Raw genomic sequence first — 19,800 nt, forward strand, 5'->3', positions numbered from 1 at the left:
CTGCTTAGTATGTGTCAGATAAGCCTGATCTTTCTCCAGCTGTTAACTTGCTCAATTTAAGCAAATAATTACTTTCACTGGTATGACAAATACACATTCTTAATGCAAGAAACCTTATTTTGCCAATATTTCAGGTTCTGTCACACAAAAGGTCACAGAAAAACCCCATTGTTTTGCTTATTTGCCAGGAACAAAAGTTGCATTCTTAGAAATTACCAAGATACAAAGGAAAACATGGATCGAGGCTTCCATAAAGTGTCAGTTTGAAGGATAAAAACTTGAAGAAAATCAGTTTAGTGCAGAAAATATGGTAGTATAATGGACTTTAAGGGTGGTCTTAATAATAGCTCTGTACTCCATAATGTAATTTTAGTCAGAGAATCTGTTGAGAGGAGTCACTTTTAAAATCAGACTCCATTAAACCTGTTTATAATAACTTAGTTGGTAAAATCTGGCCCACTGTGGTAATCAGGGCAATTGAGTGTAGGCAGAGCTTTGGCTGTCAGAACTTCTACTTGGCACAATCTTCCTGAGCCTTGGACCTTTCCCCACCAGCTGTCATGTTCCCTCTTCTGGCTTCCTCTCATTCTTCCCTTTCCATAGGTTCTGCCCAGCTGGTGGTGCCTTAGACCTATTGCTGGATCTGCATTGGGAGAAGAAGACAAAGCAACTGTTTTCATGCTTCTATTCAATGTTTTCATGCTTCAGTTCTCAAAAGTCCTTCTTAACTTCTCCTCAGGTTCATTTGGTGATTCTCATATAGGAAATACCCTTTAGGAAATAGGGTAGCTTGAATTTTATTCATCTGCATATCACCCTTCCATTTAAATGGATTTTAAAAGACAAAACACTTGACTAGCTCTTTACATGTATAATGCCATAGTAATTTTCCTGTATATCTATAATTGACCTGTAGGCTATCTCCCTCTTTCCCCAAGCACAGTCTTAATAAGCCCATTAAAATGTCATGCTGTTTACTTGATTGAAGCTCTAGAGTCCTTGTGATGTCTTATTGTTGCTGGATTTTCTGATCAAGGACACATGCATGTCAATTTTCTATAGCTCTCCAGCCTTGAATTAATTTGACAGTTTTTCTGCCTGCCATGTAAATCTCATGCAGCAGAATTCAGTAAGACGTGGGCTCCAGAAGTGAGATTGATTTAAGCAAGAAAAGGCCATTCAGGTTCTACTTGAGTTTCCAGACTAAAATGTGTGCTCCACTATGACCCTGTCAAAAACAGTTTGGGGCATGGAATATGTCTCAGACTGTAATTTGTAACACATTGTATAATAAGTTAGTGATTTTTAAAATTTGTATTCATTTCTAGCTGGGACTAAGTGAAGTATTCCTTGTGTTCCTAGTAGTAGTAGAAAGATGACAGCCAAAACAAATAATCCAAAATCTGTTCCATGATGGATTGTCCTCGACAATATTTTCCAAAAATGTTACACAGTCACTGGCCTTTGTGTGTTATGAAACCCCAGCCACGAGCGTCCAGCCAAGAAATGCTTGCCCTCACCAGGTGACCTAGTTTCAAAAGAAAGAGACAAATGTCAAGCAAAGTGAAATTACATGCCTCAAAATAGCTAAGATACTTAGCCTTACATCTTCCAAATTCTGTTGAGTCTTACCCGGCCACACTTCTAGCAGGTCCATGCAGGCTGTCGGTGATTTTCATAGGTGGGAGAGCTGAAAAACATTAGATTTTCTCAATAACCTTAATGCCAGTGCAGTGTGACATAGAGATGGCAAGTGTGGGTAAACCAATGCAGACAGGCTGCTAGTGGACAGCATGCTAGAACGGAGAGCATGGGCATGGCAAAAGGGGCACATGCTGTGTTATTGCAAGATTTACCCTTCTAAAGCAGGCATCAAGTGTCCATAAACACGCCTGAGCAATACCAGCACCTCCTGGTGCTGCTGCATTGGAAGGGAGGCAGGTAAACTCAGGACCAGGGTCTACCAGTTTAGAGCTTTTCCTTCTTGCTCTGACAGGCTTCCCCAAGACATTGATTTTGGGCTTAAAGTAGCAGTAACAATATTTATTTGAGTGAGGGCAGCACTATCCAGCCAGAGGACTGAGACACCAGTGGCTTTTGAATTCAGTGGGAATTTCCTGAGCACAGGCCCTGTCACCAGAGTTCCCATTCATTGCTGAAAGATAGTCTGTTCTTCCCCCAGTTCCAAGAAGCGCAGCATGCTAGAAGGACAGCCCTGCATTGCTGTAAAAATAACTGGACCATCTATTTTCAGACATCAGTTTTTACATTTGCACATATAAGACAGCACTATAGCTTTTCAGGTCCTGTGAGTGCCCCTTTACAGATGGAAACACCTGTTTGATTTGGCAAACGCCTTTTCTGACATCAGACAACTGGGCATTAAGCAGCTGGAGAGACTTCTTGCCTTTATGACCTAGAAGGACTATTCTTATCAGGGCTACTCCTTACTATGGCTTTTGGACCTTTATGGAAAAGATGTCTAATTGCTTAGAAAAAGAGGCTCCTCTGGCAAGAGGAGATGCCAGGCATTTGGAGAAAATCCAGGATAAAAGACTAAAGACTGAAAGGAAACTTATTTGGCCTCAAAACCATGATTTTTAAATTCTAAACTGGAGATATTGCTTGAAAAATGTGGCAAGATACAAGAGTTAGAATTTAGTAATGTTTCTTTTTTTCATTTTTCTTTCCAAAGGCAGTGTATTTATTTCTTCAGCAGTTCAAGTACTTGCTAAAACTGTCATCTGAATTTTTTTAAATCTCAGTGCAAAATTTTGCACTGAGAGGACTTGATATTAAAGCTAGAATCAGCAATTTCATAATTAATTATATGTTTGCTCTCTGTACTGGCTGAGTACCTGTTTTCTGTTCCTTATGTAAGAGTTATCAGTTTATTTTCCTAAACCCAACTGCCTTTTAAAAACTACTCCACACCTCTCTGAACGTAAAATAATCACTTGGGCAAATGGAAGCTTCTCTAAAGCAGATGTGTTGATAAGGAACATTTTTAGAACCTTGTATCTAGTCTCCTTTGTGTTTTTCTGAAATTCAGTAATCCTCTTCCCCTCTTAGCTTAGTGAGCGGCTGACCCAAAGCCTGCAGAGGTCAGAGAAAAGCCTGTTTCCAAAAAAGAGTGAGTGGTTACAGCACTGCAAGAAAAGGGGAACTTGGTGGTGTAATAGTTTCTTATTTGTACTCCAGACAAATGGTGTTTGATTCCAGAGAGTGCACATGAGCCATATGATGCTGCAAGTGAAATCACACCAATACTTTGCTGTAGACTGAAGGAAAAAACCAGATGGTGTGAGACTGTAAGATAGATGTGTAGACAGATGTGGATAGATATAGGCAACTAAAACATAAAAACTGCCTTTACACTGGGTGTCTAGGCTGTCACCAGAGACTCCTAGACATATTTAGGGGATGTTAATGTGTAAAGGCAAGGATGTGGATTAAGCATCTCCACAAAGTGATTCATTCCTTCTTTCCCTGTTGACTGTAAAGACAGCCTAGGCAAGGAGCTTAAACTGGGCATGAAAGACCTGGGTGGTTAAAACTTGGTAAAATGAATCTTGATTTGTAACATGGAGAAAGTTTTATTGCATTGCAGAAAATGTAGAAGTGGGGTATTTTTTGTGCATTTCTATTATAAATTTTAATAAACTAGGTAAGAAGCAGGTTTATGTATGTAATTACTAGGACACAAAGATTTAAGTACACAGTTCTCTAAAAAATACATTAAAATAAAAAGAGACACAATGCTTCAAGCAGATTAGTGCAGGGGAAATGTAGGGTGAACAAAATTCTCACTTTTAGCACCTTTAGTGTCTGACAGAATAGCAAAGCTCAGTGAGTCACCCTCAAACCATGCAAGATCATATGCTTCATTAGGCAGGAAACACCGATATATCTCCACTGATACATAATACAGAGTGGAGTATTAAAACGGATATATATTTGTTCTATTTATATTCTTACTGGCTATGTGCAGAAACTGAAACACAGCTCCTCCTGCTCCAGGTGGCCATCAGGTATCAGGAAAATACTCTCTACACAGTAGCTGTCTCCTTGAGCTAACCAAGGTGGCTGGAGTAAAGAAGTCAAGGTTCAATAGCCACCGTTTTCACCCTTAACAAAGATATGTCATCAGGTGTTTCTCTCAAATGTGTTTGCTGGGGGGTATATCTTTCATCCATGCCAGTAAGTCAGCCAGTCTCTTGTTTACTGCCACATACATTGTGCAGCAGTGACAAAGGACAGAAAAAGAGGAGGGTATTACTGAGAAACAGGAAATGTGGCTGGACTTCTAAATACCTTACCATACTGAAGGTGCTAAGCATCATATGGGATTATGTCACCCGGAATTAGTAACGTCTCAGGCTGGCTACTTAGCTGGTGTAAATTGGTGGCACCCCACAGGTTTCAATGGAACTTCATTAATTTATGCTAGCTGAGGGTCTGGCCCTGAAATAGCTGTAATATAAGATCAGCATCTGTAGATCAGTTTATTCAGTCTCAACCAATCAGTTTTTCTACTGACATTCTTTCTCTTCTTAAATTTTGTCACCTTCTTGAATTTAAACACCAAAACCCCCTCATCTGCTTATCAAGACACCACAAAAATTTGCACCCTTCTAGGCAGGACTTCAAAACATGTTGTGAGCCCCCAGAGTTTACCAAGCAGGCAAGGACAGGCACTCTGTGACCGTGAGGCAGGACCCATGGCCTGGCTCGGCTCTGCGGCTGCCCTGTGACAGGAAGCAGCTGACTGGGGTGCTGGGATGGGGAAGGGAAAAGCACAGATTTTATCAGCTCAGGGCTGGTCTTCTCAGAGGAGGCTAAGCAAGCAAACTCTACTCCTCTATAGTATGAGTCAGGAGATCATTGTTTCGTGTGTCAGTTAATGTGGGGGCTCTCTGGAGTAAACTTCTGCCGATCCCCGGAGAGAGGGGTTGTAATTCATTTACCTGCAGTTTGGCTCAGATGTGCTTTATGTGCAAGTTCTAAGCACAGCCTTTAAGCTTTAAGCACAGCTCTACTAGGAAAAATGTCCAGCAAGGTCAAAGCCACATGCATTTAGGACCTGAGACGTGTCTGTGCAATGCTGAGCTTTGAACTTGCCATTTTAGCTGTAGGAAGCAGCCTGGGACAGCACAGAGCTCAGCGGGATCCTGCTTCTCAGTGGGGTACTCCTCAGCCTGTACAAAGCTCTGGACTGACAGGGCAAGCCTGCCTCATGCCCTGAGATAGGTTGTTTAAAGCAAACCTAGGTAACTCTACACTATGCAGCAGTTTGCAGTGTGGACAACCCCTCAGAATTCAAGCCTGTAGAGCTGACTCCCCAGCATGACTGCAGATTTTATGAAGGTGCTCCTTGGACGTCTCCTCTTGGGGTGTTTTGTTGACTCAGTCCAGCTTTGCTTGTGAAATCTGAGGGGATCACATCACATGGTTTATCCTGCATTTACTCACGTATAACCCAGCATGACTGTACATCAATCAACTAATTTTAGCGATGTTAAAACTGAAAAGAAAATAGTGATATCTTATAAATATACCAACCTGCCTCTCCACTCCGGTTTCTCTCTATCCTCCTTCAATTTCTTAACAGTTTTTGGGAGGGCCTTCCAAAGATTATTCAGAATTCTCTGACTTGACTTACAGCTTCCCAGGGTGCTGGTAGGGCTTCTAGTCTGCACATTTCTGGGGAAATTTTACAATATATAATGAATTTTTTCTTCAATCGCTCATTTTTAGTATTTTGTGTCTCTGTCCATTCTTCTGCTCCAGCTAAATGAGCAAAAACAATTTGCTTGCTTTGCTGACTTACATAACAGTCGAGCGTTGTACTATATAACTTGAGATCTTTGTGTAGCTTTGCCTTGTAGAGCAGAATGGTTCTGAATTTTCATCAGTGCTGAACACTGCACTGAGAGATGACTCAACAGTGAAGGAAAGAGCACTTACAGTCAAAAATGTGACAGTCAAAGTGGCAATGTATCTTACACATGTCATGTCATAGGAGAAAGGTCATCAATATTATATTCTTCCTCCATCATTGGATGTGATAAGAATATTTTGCAAAAACAGTATTTCTTCCTTATTGCATTCCCGCAGCTCAAAATGTAAAACCAAGGCAAGGTGTTTGATTTTTTAGCTCTCTTTTTCTTAATGAGAAACACAGTGGCGCATACGCTGAAAGAGGATTATAAAATTTTATATATTCTCTAGTTCTTCAGACCTGTTGGGGAAAGAATTAGTAATGTATCTATATATCTGGTAAAAATATCTCAGTGACCTCATACTCACATTTGTGTAAACATCACCTCATCAGTTCCAGATACTTATACAGGAAACAAATCTGAATGCTCCTCTAGTGTTCTATACTTAGGCAGGTCAGCCGGCATATGTCTGGTCTGTAAATACCCAGTTTTACTTGGGTCCTTATTTTAAGGTTTCCCTCTTAAGAGTTTGCTGCAAACGTGCCCTCAGCATTTGCCTCTGTGCCTTTTCCAAAGCAAATTGTCCCTGAAGATTGCCATTAAGTTAAACAAAAAATAAAAAAAAAAAACAGCTACAGAGAAGAGCTGAACTGGTTGGTAAAGGCTTAGTTGGAACTGAAATACTAAATATGGCCATAATAGCCCTGAACTGACAAAGTATCAAATGATTTCTCATTGCTGTCAGTCACTGTGGTATGTGACCACAGTTTGCTCTGTGTCCCAAACCCCATCTTGCTAACAGGTTTCTAAAATCAAAATTCTCTTTCAGGCTTTTCCTGATAATATTTCCTATGCTAATGGACTCTAGCATGTGGAATAAATTTCTGACTTCATAGCTTGGGGAGATGTGTGATTATAGTGACATAATAAATTGTGTGTTGCCTGGTGGAATAGCACAATGCTTGTGATTCCTTTGAACAGATAACCCTGAATGTCATATGCTTAATTTTTCAGTTATGAAGTAAAACAAGGAGGGAGCGTAATAAAAGAAGGTACATGTTACAAAAATAAATGCAAAAAATAGTAGCAATTATAACTTGAGTGCTTGGTTAACAATTTTTATATTTTTAAAAATTTATATCTCCTGCAATAAATCTCAAGCAACTATGTATAGATAAACTGCATCAAATTAAGAAAAAATGGAAAGTTTTTTAAAATGTGAAAAACACAGTGGATTGCCAAGTTTAAGCTTCTGGAAGAGCAGAATACTACAGAGACAGAAGTCTAGACTAGTCCTCTAGAGAGACAGTATATAATGATTTTGTAGGTAGAAAACTGCCAATGCTACAGGACTCTTTAGCAGTATTATTAACAGGGTTACTGCAAAGGTTCAGATTAAAATAATTTTTGCTTTATGCTTCTTTACAAGGAAAAGAAGCAAGTCATGCATTCATGACAGTATTGCTGCCTCTGGAGGTATGAACACTGATAAGTAACCTTTCCCAAATGATTTACCTAAAGTTCTGGTCCACACAGACAATAGCAGAAAATAAATTTGAATCATCATGCTTATGAGGTCACTAGACCAACTTTCTCCAGCAGCTGATTTTGTTCGCTTTCTAATACTGCATGTGTATTACTAAGTGTTGTATTTTCTCTTTTTTAAATTAAGTTTTTAAAATATTTTTCCATTTTATTTTATTTTCTCTTACCTTTTTTTCTTTTAATGCAGATAATGATATCCCATGTGCAGATTCAGACAGCATTCTTTCAGCCACACTAATGGAAACAAGGAATCAAGAGGGCTTAAATTATTTGGTACTAGTCAAAGAAGGCAACCCAGATGAAGAAAGCATCAATTCTGCTGAGATTAGTTAAGTCTGGTTACCACTGTTTAAGAGAGTGAAAGAGAAAAAACTCCTCAAAGAAGACATAATCCAAGGAAAATATTCTGCATAAAATACTTATATAGGTGTCTGGAAAAAAAAAATCAATTCTTTGATAAAACTACCAGAAAACATAATGAGGTACTGAATGTTGTGATCAGGATAAGACACCAATTACATAGCCTTAGATTTTCTACATGTTATGATTTGGGTGCTTCACAGGAGATAGTTTAAAGCAAAAAAACTTGTATCACACAGTAAGGGATTTTACTGTGGTATTAAGTTTATGCACTCACATGTGCCTCAGGCACACAGCAGCCCTTCCAAAAAGGGAATACTGGTATGTTGCTTCAAAAAACAGACCAGCTTTTTTTGTGAAGAAAACCAAACAGTTGAAGTCTAGTTTCATTGTGCACAAACAGGATTTTACAAACTGAAAAAAACCCCATAAATACCGAACTCCAAATCGGAAAGCAGCTGAAGAAAGGTGACGAGGTTGTCCACTGCTGCAGGTGGTCTGTTTCCCTAATTATTTAAACAAATGTTTGCAATCATCTTGCATTTTAAGTTGCACAGCAATTGATCTGACAGTCTGGACAGTCCTGTTTTCTTACATTTCTTCTCCTTTCGTTTTGGTGTGCTTGGAGATCAACTCAAAGTATATTAAAAATTTTTATACAAATAATTATTCAATGAAAGACAGCAATAAGCTTTTTTCTAACCTTTCATCATGAACAGTAGATTGCAAATTATACAGAGCTATTCACTGACATCTTTCAGGAAGCTAGAAACATGCTGTAATTTTATGCAAATATTTTATAATGGGGCACACTGGAGAGTAGTAAAGGTTCTATCGGATGTCAGAATGTATACATTTGTGAGAAGCAACTTCACTGCAATCAAACTTCAAAAGTTTCTTAAATGGAGATTCAACACAGATGAAAAAAAATTTGGAGTCTCAACATTTTACTAAAATGAAATAGAAATTCCTAATTTTGATTTAGGATTCTTCAAAGTCCCTGAAAAAGCTCTTTCAAGCATTATATAAATATTTTTCTTCATCTACAAATCAGTGTAAAAGACAGATTTGCTAATAAATACAATTGCAGCACTTCACTATGCTCACCAGACCGTGAGCAATGGATAAACAAATAAATACTGTATTATGTTTCCTTCCTCTTTGAGTGCTGCTTGATTGGTTGTACAGTGATTCCTTCCATTTCAGTAATTTAAAAATTACTAACGTTTGCTAACCTATGGCATGTGGTGGCCAGAAACCAGGAGGATCCCTTTGCTGTAGCCACCACACCTGAACGTGCTCTGTGTGTATAGTTTGACTTAAGTCAAGAAGACTGCTCAGTCAGCAAGCCTCAGACAAAGGTTTTGAACAGCAGGACTCTGTACAATAGCTTTTTCTTTAGCAGGAGAAACCTTCAATCCTCCCAAAATTTTGTCAAGACAATACCCTTCACAGGCCTCATGAGAACCTGTGATGTGATATCCCAAGTCAATTCAGTTTTGTGTAGGTCTGCATTAAAAAAGAATCATGGAAGAGCCTAACCAATGCGTGTAAACTGGGTTAGTGGGAAAGATGAGCATCAGGGACAGAGAGAAGCCAGGAGTAATGCCCTCCAAGTCTTGAATCAATCACAAATACACAAAATAGTACAGAAGGAAAAAGGGGAAGGTAATTCTTGTGTTCACATTTTGTAAGTGTTGTAAGACCAGCCTAGTTTTAATGCAAAAATTAGCACAGTATGATGAGAAAAAAATGTGTCACGTTTAACACACTGCCAATAAATGAAACCTTAGGATATTGACCAGTGATCTATGCCTTTTGTACCTGATAATATGAAAAACGTATTGGACAGGATAAAAAATTAACTTGATCCAAATTTGAGGATCCTGATCTATAACTTGTTGAATTCAGTGGAAGACACAATACCTACCCTTCCCAGTTATTGCAGTCATCTGAGTCATGCTCAGTGATACAGTGTGAGCTCTGAGCATGGCCCTACCCTTACACTGGCCAAAACTCCATTGTCCCCCCCTTCATTTTCCTGCCTTAGAGAAGTAAGTATGCAAATGCAACTATTCCATTGAGTTATGGTAAAGCTGAATTTGATGCTGGCAAACTTAGCCTCACTTGCTTCCACCCATGATTCTACTTGAAGAGAGTTTCTTAATCCCTCATACGTCTGTATCACCCTTCTCCTTACACATCTTTATGATTTCATCTTCTCTGTCTTATTGAAGTGTTGCTTCCTCTCTTCATTCAAACTCTTCTTGATTATTCATATCTTTCTCAGCAACACTTAGTCACTATCAGGAGGTCACCTCTTGCCTTCCAGCAGACAGGTCTGATTGCAGTTTTCATGCTGCTTTTTGACAGAGTAGGAATGAGAATGAAAGACCTCTTAAACACATTCTTTCTTGGGCAGGGAAATGGGTACTACATGGCCTGTGTTTGCCTCTATTTTTACCTCCACCTATCACAGATCAAGGGAAAGAGTCAAGGAACCCTTGAGTTCAAATGTCTTGACTTCCATGGCTACAGATTTTAAATAAATATAGATGGATTTAAAGGTGATAACACCATTTAAAGAAAATAAATGTTTATCAGAAAGATTATATGTGAGATAAGAGTAGTATAAGGTCATGCTGTGGACCATGCTGTAAATCAAGTTAGATATGTTAAGCTAAGCTGATGTACAGCAGTATAAAATCTGTCTCCAAGTATTTAGCTTAAATTTGTCCTGAGACAGGTAGACCTATGCCCAGCCAGTTCCTAAAAAAAAAAAAAAAAAAAAAAAGAAGAGGACTAATCTCTTTAAGTCTCCTCCATTTTATTGCTGAGCATGACATTTCATGGCATGCAATATCTCTTTGGTTAATTTGAGTCATCTGCCTGGTTGTGTCCCCTCCCAATATCTTGAGCACCCTCAGTCTATTCACTGGGGAGGGGGCACAGAGTGAGAAGCAGAGAAGGCTTTGATTCAGGCACTTCTCAGCAGTTTCTAAAATATTACTGTGTTATCAGTATTGTTTTGGCTGCAAATCTAATATATAACACAAGATGACCTGCTGTGAATAAACTCCAAGCCAGTACAGTCTCTAAGCTGCTGGGCAAAAGAGATGTGCTCTCAGGCACTGAGTTGGGGTGATCTCCTGATCTCACCAGGAGATGCCCCAGGTGAGTCTCTGGGCCACAGCCAGTTCCTGTCTCAGGCTCTTTGGTGTTCCTTGATGCCAGCACAAACACTGAGCAGCAAAGCTGAGCACACTGCCCAAATGATGCCACACACACAGCCCACGAGTGCTGGGCTCCCAAATGGCCATGGCTGAGCTCTGAGCTGTGCTTGGATAGACATGGATAGATATATCACGTGTCTGTAGCTGGTTTGTCTCTGACATGCATATGAATAGGTGAAAAATATTCTACTTCTGGCTGTAATTAGAATTTCCTACAACCCAATACAAATGCTGTGGTGATTAATTAATGTTTGCAAATTCTTTTGTAAGTGTGAAGGGCCATGGCAGATGTTACTGATTTACTAAGGCAGAATTTTCAGTCTTCTGAATTTTAAGTCATCTCTTTTCAGGTCTACAGCAGGTGGTAGCACTCAGCCATCCGTGCATTTCTCTCTTTCAGACAGGGTTGATTGCAAGAGCTTTTGAGCTAGCACAGACTGATGACCAGGGCTATCCAAAACCTGTGTATCTCATGCTTTCTATTTGGGATCCATGATCAGGATACTATGAAGGAAAACCAATTTTTTATGACAAGAATATTGAGTTCTTATTAGATCAAAGATAAAATTATGGAAATGTCCATGTAGCTGAGAGATATGCCAGGCTCTAGCAGGATCATTCTCTGATTCCCATGTGCCACAGAGGGAGTGCCCAGTGACATAAGCTATGGGAATGTGGCTGTCAAGAGATCTGAAGGGAAAATTTATACAGCTTGAAAGGATGATTTGTTGAGATATGAAAGGCAAAAGACATCCTTGGTTTTATCACATTAGACAGAAAAACTTGGGGTATCAAGACGATTTCTTTGCCTTTTTTATATTTAACATTCAGGTCTCATCTTCTCCAGGAGACTTTACTGTCATTCATTCAATGGCATCATCACATGATTTGGGAAACTTAAGAATGAGCACCAGAAAGCAGAAGGTTGTGTAGCTATACTGCTAACACAAGTTTTTTTCTGTTAGTCTTTGTTACCTGCAGAAACTCCTAAGTGCTGAGAGCAAGAAAATCAAGGTCTAAGTTCACCTCAGCCTAACTTGCCTGAGAACATCAAGCCAGGGTCCAGCACTGAGATTAAAGTTGTTGTTCCTCAGCTTTCCTGGTACCCTAGAGAACAGAGCCTAGTAATGCTCTCTGGATCACAATGTCCCTCAAAATTTGCTTCTCTTACACTTGTATAGAAGGGCACAAATATCCTGACAGCAGAGTCACTGCACCCTTGCTTTCCATGATGGTTTTCAGCAAAGAAAGTTTTACCATCTATTTGAATTGGCTGATGTCTCCAGGTAATTTCCTCTTTTTTAAAAATTTTCTTTGCCATCTGTGGCGTGGTGTCTGTGATGATTTGAGTCCTTAAGTGTGGCTTTACTGAGCATAACCAGGTGAAATTGATCCTCTTTAATTTGGGTTTAGGACTATGCATTTTAGTGGTGAAGGCAAGCTTTAGATTCAAATTTACCTCTTTCTACAGAAAGTTGATATTATTCAGCTAGACCTGAAAAAGGATGTTGCAGAAAATAATGTCTGTAAGATAGGCTGGCAGGTCTGCTAATGGTTAAAAAATTCTAACTCAGTTTCATTTAATTAATTCTTGAAAATCTGTTACACACACACTTCTAGTTGCAGAAGCTTGCAAATCAGCTGGATTTTTCAAACAATTATGGCTCTATTTATAATGACATTTAGCAACTCTAACTGATTATGTTTTAACTCTAAAAAATAGCCAGAAACACAGGGTATCAAAGCAAGGAAGATGCCAAAAATATTGTTCCGATTGCTAGTGACATAACTGATACTGCTGTATAAATAACCTTTTTTATGATGTGTTAACGTCTTTGTATGACATCCTCAGTTTGGAGGATGTTCATCACTGCCTTCTATCTTTCACTGTAAGAACAGAGATGTAAAACAACCACTCCCTGTGTGGATTTTAATTCCTTTTGTAATTCTGTTGACATAGCTGGATTTTCTTTCTGGAATGGAATAGAATCATCTAGGTTGGAAAAGACTTCTAAGATCATTAATTTCAACCATCAGCCCAGCGCTTCCAAATGCACCATGTCCCTAAGCACCACATCTACAAGTCTTTTAAGTACTTCCAGGGATGGTGAGTCCATCAGTTCCCTGGGCAGACTGTTCCAATTCTTGACAGCCTTTTTGGAGAAGAAATGTCCCATAAAACCCCACCTAAACCCCCCTGGTGAATTTGAGGCTATTTCCTCGCATTCTGTCGCTTGTTACTTAGGAGAAGAAACAGACCTCCACCTTCTTACAGCCTCCTTTCAGGTAGTCATAGGGAGTGATAAGATTACTCTGAACCTCCTTTTCTCCAGGCTAAGTAACCCCAGTTCCCTCAGCTGCTTCACATAAAATTTGTGCTCAAGACCCTTCACCAGCTCTGATGCCCTTCACAGATTCACAGAATCAAGGTTGGAAATTATCTCCAAGATCATGAAGTGTTGTCATTATAGCACAAGAGTTCTATTGTTAGTGAAAGGATTTCACATTGCTAGAGTTTCATACCTCCTTGATGTTTCTTGTAGGCAGCTCCTCTAGGCACTGACTCTCCCTTCTTCTCACAGCAGCCAACTGACTCCAGTTTCCCTCAACCAACCAATCCACTCTTTTATAACACTCTTCTGATTGGCTACAGGTGTGGTCTGTTAAAATCAAGCCGGTTCCTAATCTTTAATAATTAACCCACCTGTAATGCTTTAGGGGGTAAGATTACTTTCTATACTACCTTTATTTACTTATATTCTATCCCCCTACAATGAAGTCCAACTTTTGACCAACTACCACTTTGTCAACTAAACCATAGCACTAAGTACCATGTCCAGTCATTTCTTGGACACTTCCAGGGACAGTGACTCTGCTATCTCAGCAATCCATTCCAGTGCTTGACAACCCTTTCCATGAAGAAATTCTTCCTAATATCCAACCTGAACCTTGCACAGTTTGAAGATATGTCCCCTTGTCCTGCCACTTGTTTCCTGGCACTTCACTACAGCTTCCTTTCAGGCAGTTGTAGAGAGTGATAAAGTCTCCTCTGAGTCTCCTTTTCTCCAGTCTAAGCAATCCCAGCTCCCTCAGCTGCTTCTTATAAGACTTGTGCTCCAGACCCTTCACCAGCTCTGTTGCCCTTCTCTAGTCACACTCCAGCACTTCAATGTCCTTCTTGTGGTGAGGGGCCCAGAACTGGAGGTAGGATTCCAGGTGTGGCCTCACCAGTGCTGGGTACAGAGGGACAATCTCTTCCCTGGTGCTGCTGGCCACACAGTTTCTGACACAAGTCAGGATGCCATTGGCCTTCTTGGCCACCTGGGCACAGCTGGATCATGCTCAGTTGGATGCCAACTAGCACTCCCAGGTCCTTTTCCTCTGGGCAGTTTTCCAGCCACTCTTCTCCCAAACTGTAACGCTGCCTGGGGTTGTTGTGACCCAAGGGCAGGGCATGCTGCTTGGCCTTGTTGAAGTAAGCCTCATCCCACTGGCCTTGGCCCATGGATCCAGCCTGTCCAGATCCCTCCACAGAGCCTTCTTGCCCTCCAACAGATCAACACTCCTGCCCAGTTTGGTATTACCTGCAAAGTGACTGAGGCAACACTCAGTTCCCTCGTTCATATCACTGATAAAAATATTAAACAGGACTGGACCCAGTACTGAGCCCTGGAGGACACCACTTGTGTCTGTTGCCCACTGGATGTAACCCCACTGATGCTGCTCTATGGGCCTGGCCATCCAGCCAGCTTTTCACCCAGTGAGCTGGGTAAAACCCCAGCCAAGCCATGAGCAGCCAGATTCTTCAGGATAATGCTGTGGGAAACAGGATAATGCTGTGGGAATCAGGCTTTGCTGAAGCCCAGATAAACAATATCCAGTCTTTTCCTCATCCACTGAGTGGGGCATCTTGCCATAGAAAGAGATCAGGTTAGTCAAGCAAGACCTGCCTTTTGTAAGCCTGAGCCTGATCCCCTGATTTTCCTGCATGTGCTGTGTGATGGCCCTCAAGGTGATCTGATCCATTCACATCTTTTCTTCAGGGAATGCTTTCTGGGATGCCTACCTATCTACAAACAGAAATAAATTTCTGGGGAAAAGTGTTACTAAAAATCTCTTTAGAATTATTTAATTCAGTTTTATATTGTGAGTAAAATACTCAATCTTGATGGAAGCAAGATAAGAAAAAGTAGTGAAAAAGTGACTATAGCTGCAAACACCCTATAGTTACCATGTCTGCACAGCTGTATTTTGGCTCAGATCACAGAGTCCTGCAGGTCCTAAGTGCAGGACTTAAATATATGTCACTGGGGCATGGGTAGCAATAAAAGATATACGAGTTATAGGATGGCTTTTAAAAAACAAGTCTGTGTGCAAGGAGGTTGGACTGTGAATTGTCTTATGACTGTTACTCAAAGGACTAAACAAATATAAAAATTGCAAATTCTTATCTGATCTACTTTTTTTTTAATGGCAAAAGTGTCAAGTTAAGTGGCAAATGAAAACAATAACATTCTCTGGGAAATACACTCCCAAAGAGTGTAAACAAAATCAAATAAAAGTGCTGTCTTAAATACAGGATTTGCATTTTCTTAGCAGAATAAACTCTCTGCCTTGACTCTCTGTGCACTCACTGAAGTGGAGGTCATGGCTAGTGACAACTGGGAGCTGTTCCTGGAGGCTTTCTTGCCTTTTTAGGTTATGAGGGTCTCTGTGTGTTTAGGATAATATGATTGACGGCTCCACTCCGGCCCCAATTAGCACCCTATAATTTATTAGCTTCTGCTTTCAGATTATGCGCTAACTTCACAAATATTTCAACCACGGAAACAGCAGCTATCAAGTGTCTCTTTCCTGATCCAGCTCACTTGGACTGCAGTTAAATACAAGGAGGGAGCTGTGTAGGTCTGTCAAGAGAGAATAATCATTTGTGTCTCTGTGCAACCGGGGCTGTCATAATTCTTTAGGAACCAGCTTCTGGAAAAAAGGAGTTGTTCCACTGGATCAGAGTCAGGGGTTAGGGTTGGTTCCTGCCACAGAGGTTCACTGCAGGATTGAGACCAATTGCATTGGCTCTTCCTGAAAAGGCCCATGTTTGTCCAACTCTGTTTATCATGTACATACTGAGTATATGCAAACAACATTGGCAGGAAAGTTTGTGTCCCTCCTCACACTGTTTCTTTGCTCCTTGCTGCTGTGGTGTGGGGCCAGTGTACTAAGTGCAGGAGGGAAGAGCCTGGGTGAGGCAGGAGACCAGAGAGGAAATGAGATGCAGGGTTCAGGCTGAGGATAGAAGTCAAGGAGAGGAGAAGTGGAGAAGTTGTGGTGGGTATGATGAGGGAGGAGGAGCATCTTGCAGCTGTACCCAGGCCAGGTAGGGCAGAAGGAAATGTGTCATGCCACAGGGATATGGAGTACCCTCAATAATATCTAATGTGCTATTACATCTCCTAATGGAGCAGCACTCCTGCCAGGCATTTACCCTGCCTTTACCATGAATGAATAAGCAACTGGCACATACCTAAAGAAATGCTACTGTCCTTGGCCAGCCTGTGTTTTTGTGGGCTGCAGCTGACAAATGAAGTGCCCATGCATGAGACTGGGGGCCAGGAGAGCGCACACCTGCGCCCTGCAGCCCAGTGCTCCTGCACCTCTGCACCCCTGCACAGCTGCATGCCTACACTCCTGTACCCTGCACCCCTGCACACCTGCACCCTGCATCCCTGCACTCTGCACTCTTACTCTCCTACAGTCTTGCACCCTGCACATCTGCATTTGCACTCTCTGCATCCCTGCACTTCTGCACTCCTGCATGGGCTCTTCCAGCACCTTCCCTATCTCTTGGGGGACCTGGTGCAGAGAGGGCAGGGGCAGGAGGATGGGACATAGCACCCCAGGGCCTCTCTGCTGTAATTTGCACTTACAGCTTTGATGCACATTATTCCTGGGTTATACCTGGCTAAGGAGGCAGTAGAAGGTGTACTGCAAAAGTAACTCCTCCTTTAAGACTAGAAATGGACATGAAGAACCCAGACTGAGTTGCTTGTCACTACCTTCAGATTAGATAATAGTGCTACCATGCTGGCAACTAAATTACAGCATGGTTCCCTAAGATGTAGTCCCAAAGCTTGGGAAGTGGCTAAAGGAAAACTTTTCTTTCTCTCTTTTTTCTTTTTTTTTATCTTTTTTTTTTTCCTTTTTCTTTTCCTTTTCTTTTTCCTTTTTCCTTTTCTTTTTCTTTTTCTTTTTCCTTTTCCTTTTTCTTTTTCTTTTTCTCTTTTTTTTTTTCTTTTTCTTCTTTTTTTGTCTTCTTTTCCCCCTATTTCCTTTTCTTAAAATGATCTTGCTACTTGCATTTCCCTATGCAAAATTGCCTAGCATACAAAATCAATGTCTCACTCCTGAAAATAACCATAGGACTCTCTCCTTTCCCTGCTGCAACTGCTCCTCTGGGTGGCAGGCCCGGGAAGACAGCCAAGACACTACAATCCTCCACAGGAGCTGGCTCATCCTTCTGTAATCAAAAGGGCACGTTAATTACAACACTTGCCCAGAAAAAGATGCACAGCAACTGTCAGTTAGAGAACGCTGCTGCATCCAAAGCCACCAGCAGCATTTTCCTCCCTTCCAAGAAGGGCCCAACATTTAAGCCCTAGCTAGAACTTGTCTTGTGAGCCTAAATATGACTTCAAAGGGAAGGTGAGAAGGGTCGGCAGCTCCTGGCCCAAGGAGGACACAGGGCAGATACATTTCCCCAGAGGCAGCAGCACACAGTCTAGGGGACGCAAATGGGATTATTCAGCCTCTCTTTCACCCTCTGTCCCCTCCCTTCCTCCTCCTCTGCTGGGGGGTTCCTATGGCAAACACACTGGAAAAGTAGGTAAGAAATAAGCAACACTACCCTAAATCTCTCCAACATTAGACTCTAAGTGGAGAGGCACATATATGCATTTAAGAGTTTCATGCTTCACTCTTGCAACTGCAGCCATACTGAAGCAAAGACCTCATTAAATAAGTAGAGACTGCTCCCACAAATACCATGCGCTATCCCCACCTCCATCCTTCCCTTGACAGATCACTTTTAACCTCAGAGATAATCAAAACAGTATACTCCTTCATGCTTTGCTGATTTTCAGCTAATTTCAGAAAGGGAAATAAATACCTGTGGTGAATACATCCAGAGCTCACTTTGGAAACTCCTTGTGAAGAGGACATTCTTGCTATTGGGCAACAGCAGGTACCCTTGCTGTGTCCAGCACTGCCATGCTCTGCAGCAGATGCTTTCCCTCTGCCTTCTTCGCTGGACTCTGCACGAATGGGTCTGAAGCTGTTTGTGTCTGTTTGTCCGTCCCAGCTGGGCTAGTCTGTTTGTCAGGTGGGCAGCTAGAGAGCATGGTGGGGTGCATGACATTCAGAAGGGGACAGCGGGAGGATCTGCTGTCCAGGCTGCAGAGATGGGGACTCACATCCCCTTCGGTGCATGACAAGCATGTGACAGGTAATATTTACGTAACATCTAAGAAGGGTTTCTTTTTTAATTCCAGATTTTCTACAAGCATTCATGACTAAAGGAGTAGTGACCTATGATGCAAAGAGGAATGAAACAGGCTTGAGAAATGGCATGGAGGTCACGTGCACTGTTACTGCACTAGGAGCTGTGGCCCCAGTCCTGCAAAGACTAATGCCCAAACCTTAAAGGTTGGTGATCCTTCAGAAGTCAGAATAACACAGAGTGAGCAAAACTGCAAGGATTAGCCAAAACAGGGCATGTGTGCTTTCAGGCTGCAGTACACCCAGAGTAGGACTGTTTTAAAAAAGTTGTTTGTACTTTTAGCACCTTAAGCCTCTGTCTTGGCTTTTGTGTTTAGATGTTTTCATGATAAAGCAGTAAAAAATGTACTCACAGAACAAATGGCAAAACCAATATACATGGATTCATTGCATAAATTCTCGTGCTTGAATATATTCACAGTCAAAATGAATTGTAAATGCCAATGTAGCAAATGACTCATTTATGCTTACATGAATATTTCCAAATGTATTTGGGCTGTGTCACTCAGCCCTCCTTATTAAGAATTGCAGAGAAGAGGGGAGAAAAAAAGAAAGGAAAAAGAAATAATTGTGGTGAAGCACGACCAGTCATAGACTCAGATTTATCTTTAAAAATAAAACAAACTTAAAAAACAGCCTGAGAAAGCCCTCAGGAAAATGCTCACAAAATGATCCTGCTAACTTTAAGTTTCTGCAGTCAAACCAGTCCTTTTAATTACTTTTCTGCTGCAAAAAGCTGGTGCCTTCTTCCTTGATAAACACCTTGGAATGCTTTTGGTTTAACAAATAATGTAAATTCTGGGGTAATTCCCTTGCCCTTTGCAGCTCGTCTGGGCTGTGGATATTTGGAGGCTGAGGGAAAAACACCCACCGGTTTGTCTGGCTGAGGGAACCACGGCAAGTCCCCCCTGCCATTTGCTAAGCTCTGGCTGGAGCTGCTCCTGGTCAGCTTCTCACAGTACACTCACACTGCTTTGTTAAACTCTTTCTGTTAGGATTCCTATTCTTTCCCAGAAATTGAGCTATCACCAAACCTAGGAGAAGCAAGTTCGGGTTATTCATAACTCCACTCCTGACACACAGTGGACATTATGCCAAATTTTGTGAGAGTTTGAAAGGTAAAAGCTCTGATCTCAGCACAAAAGTTCATTTTCTACTGCTTCTCCCAG

General features: G+C 41.2%; 1 protein-coding gene and 1 long non-coding RNA gene across 2 annotated transcripts in view; one reads left to right on the plus strand and one right to left on the minus strand.

The window, feature by feature from the left end:
• ROS1 (ROS proto-oncogene 1, receptor tyrosine kinase) overlaps window positions 1–7,965 on the plus strand; it is a 67,465-nt gene extending 59,500 nt beyond the window's left edge. The window contains 1 exon segment of the mRNA XM_036381075.2: window positions 7,675–7,965. Within this exon segment, the coding sequence (XP_036236968.1) occupies window positions 7,675–7,820 (146 nt within the window). The 3' untranslated portion in view covers window positions 7,821–7,965.
• On the minus strand, window positions 912–18,595 carry LOC118685515 (uncharacterized). The gene is made up of 5 exons (XR_008508290.1): window positions 18,243–18,595; window positions 7,655–7,721; window positions 5,563–5,703; window positions 1,633–1,690; window positions 912–1,528 (listed from the first exon to the last, which is right to left on the minus strand). It is a non-coding gene; the product is annotated as an uncharacterized LOC118685515 (long non-coding RNA).
• Between the last annotated feature and the right edge of the window lie 1,205 nt (window positions 18,596–19,800).

This window comes from Molothrus ater, chromosome 3 (assembly GCF_012460135.2).
Source record: "Molothrus ater isolate BHLD 08-10-18 breed brown headed cowbird chromosome 3, BPBGC_Mater_1.1, whole genome shotgun sequence".
Taxonomy (NCBI): Eukaryota; Metazoa; Chordata; class Aves; order Passeriformes; family Icteridae; genus Molothrus; species Molothrus ater.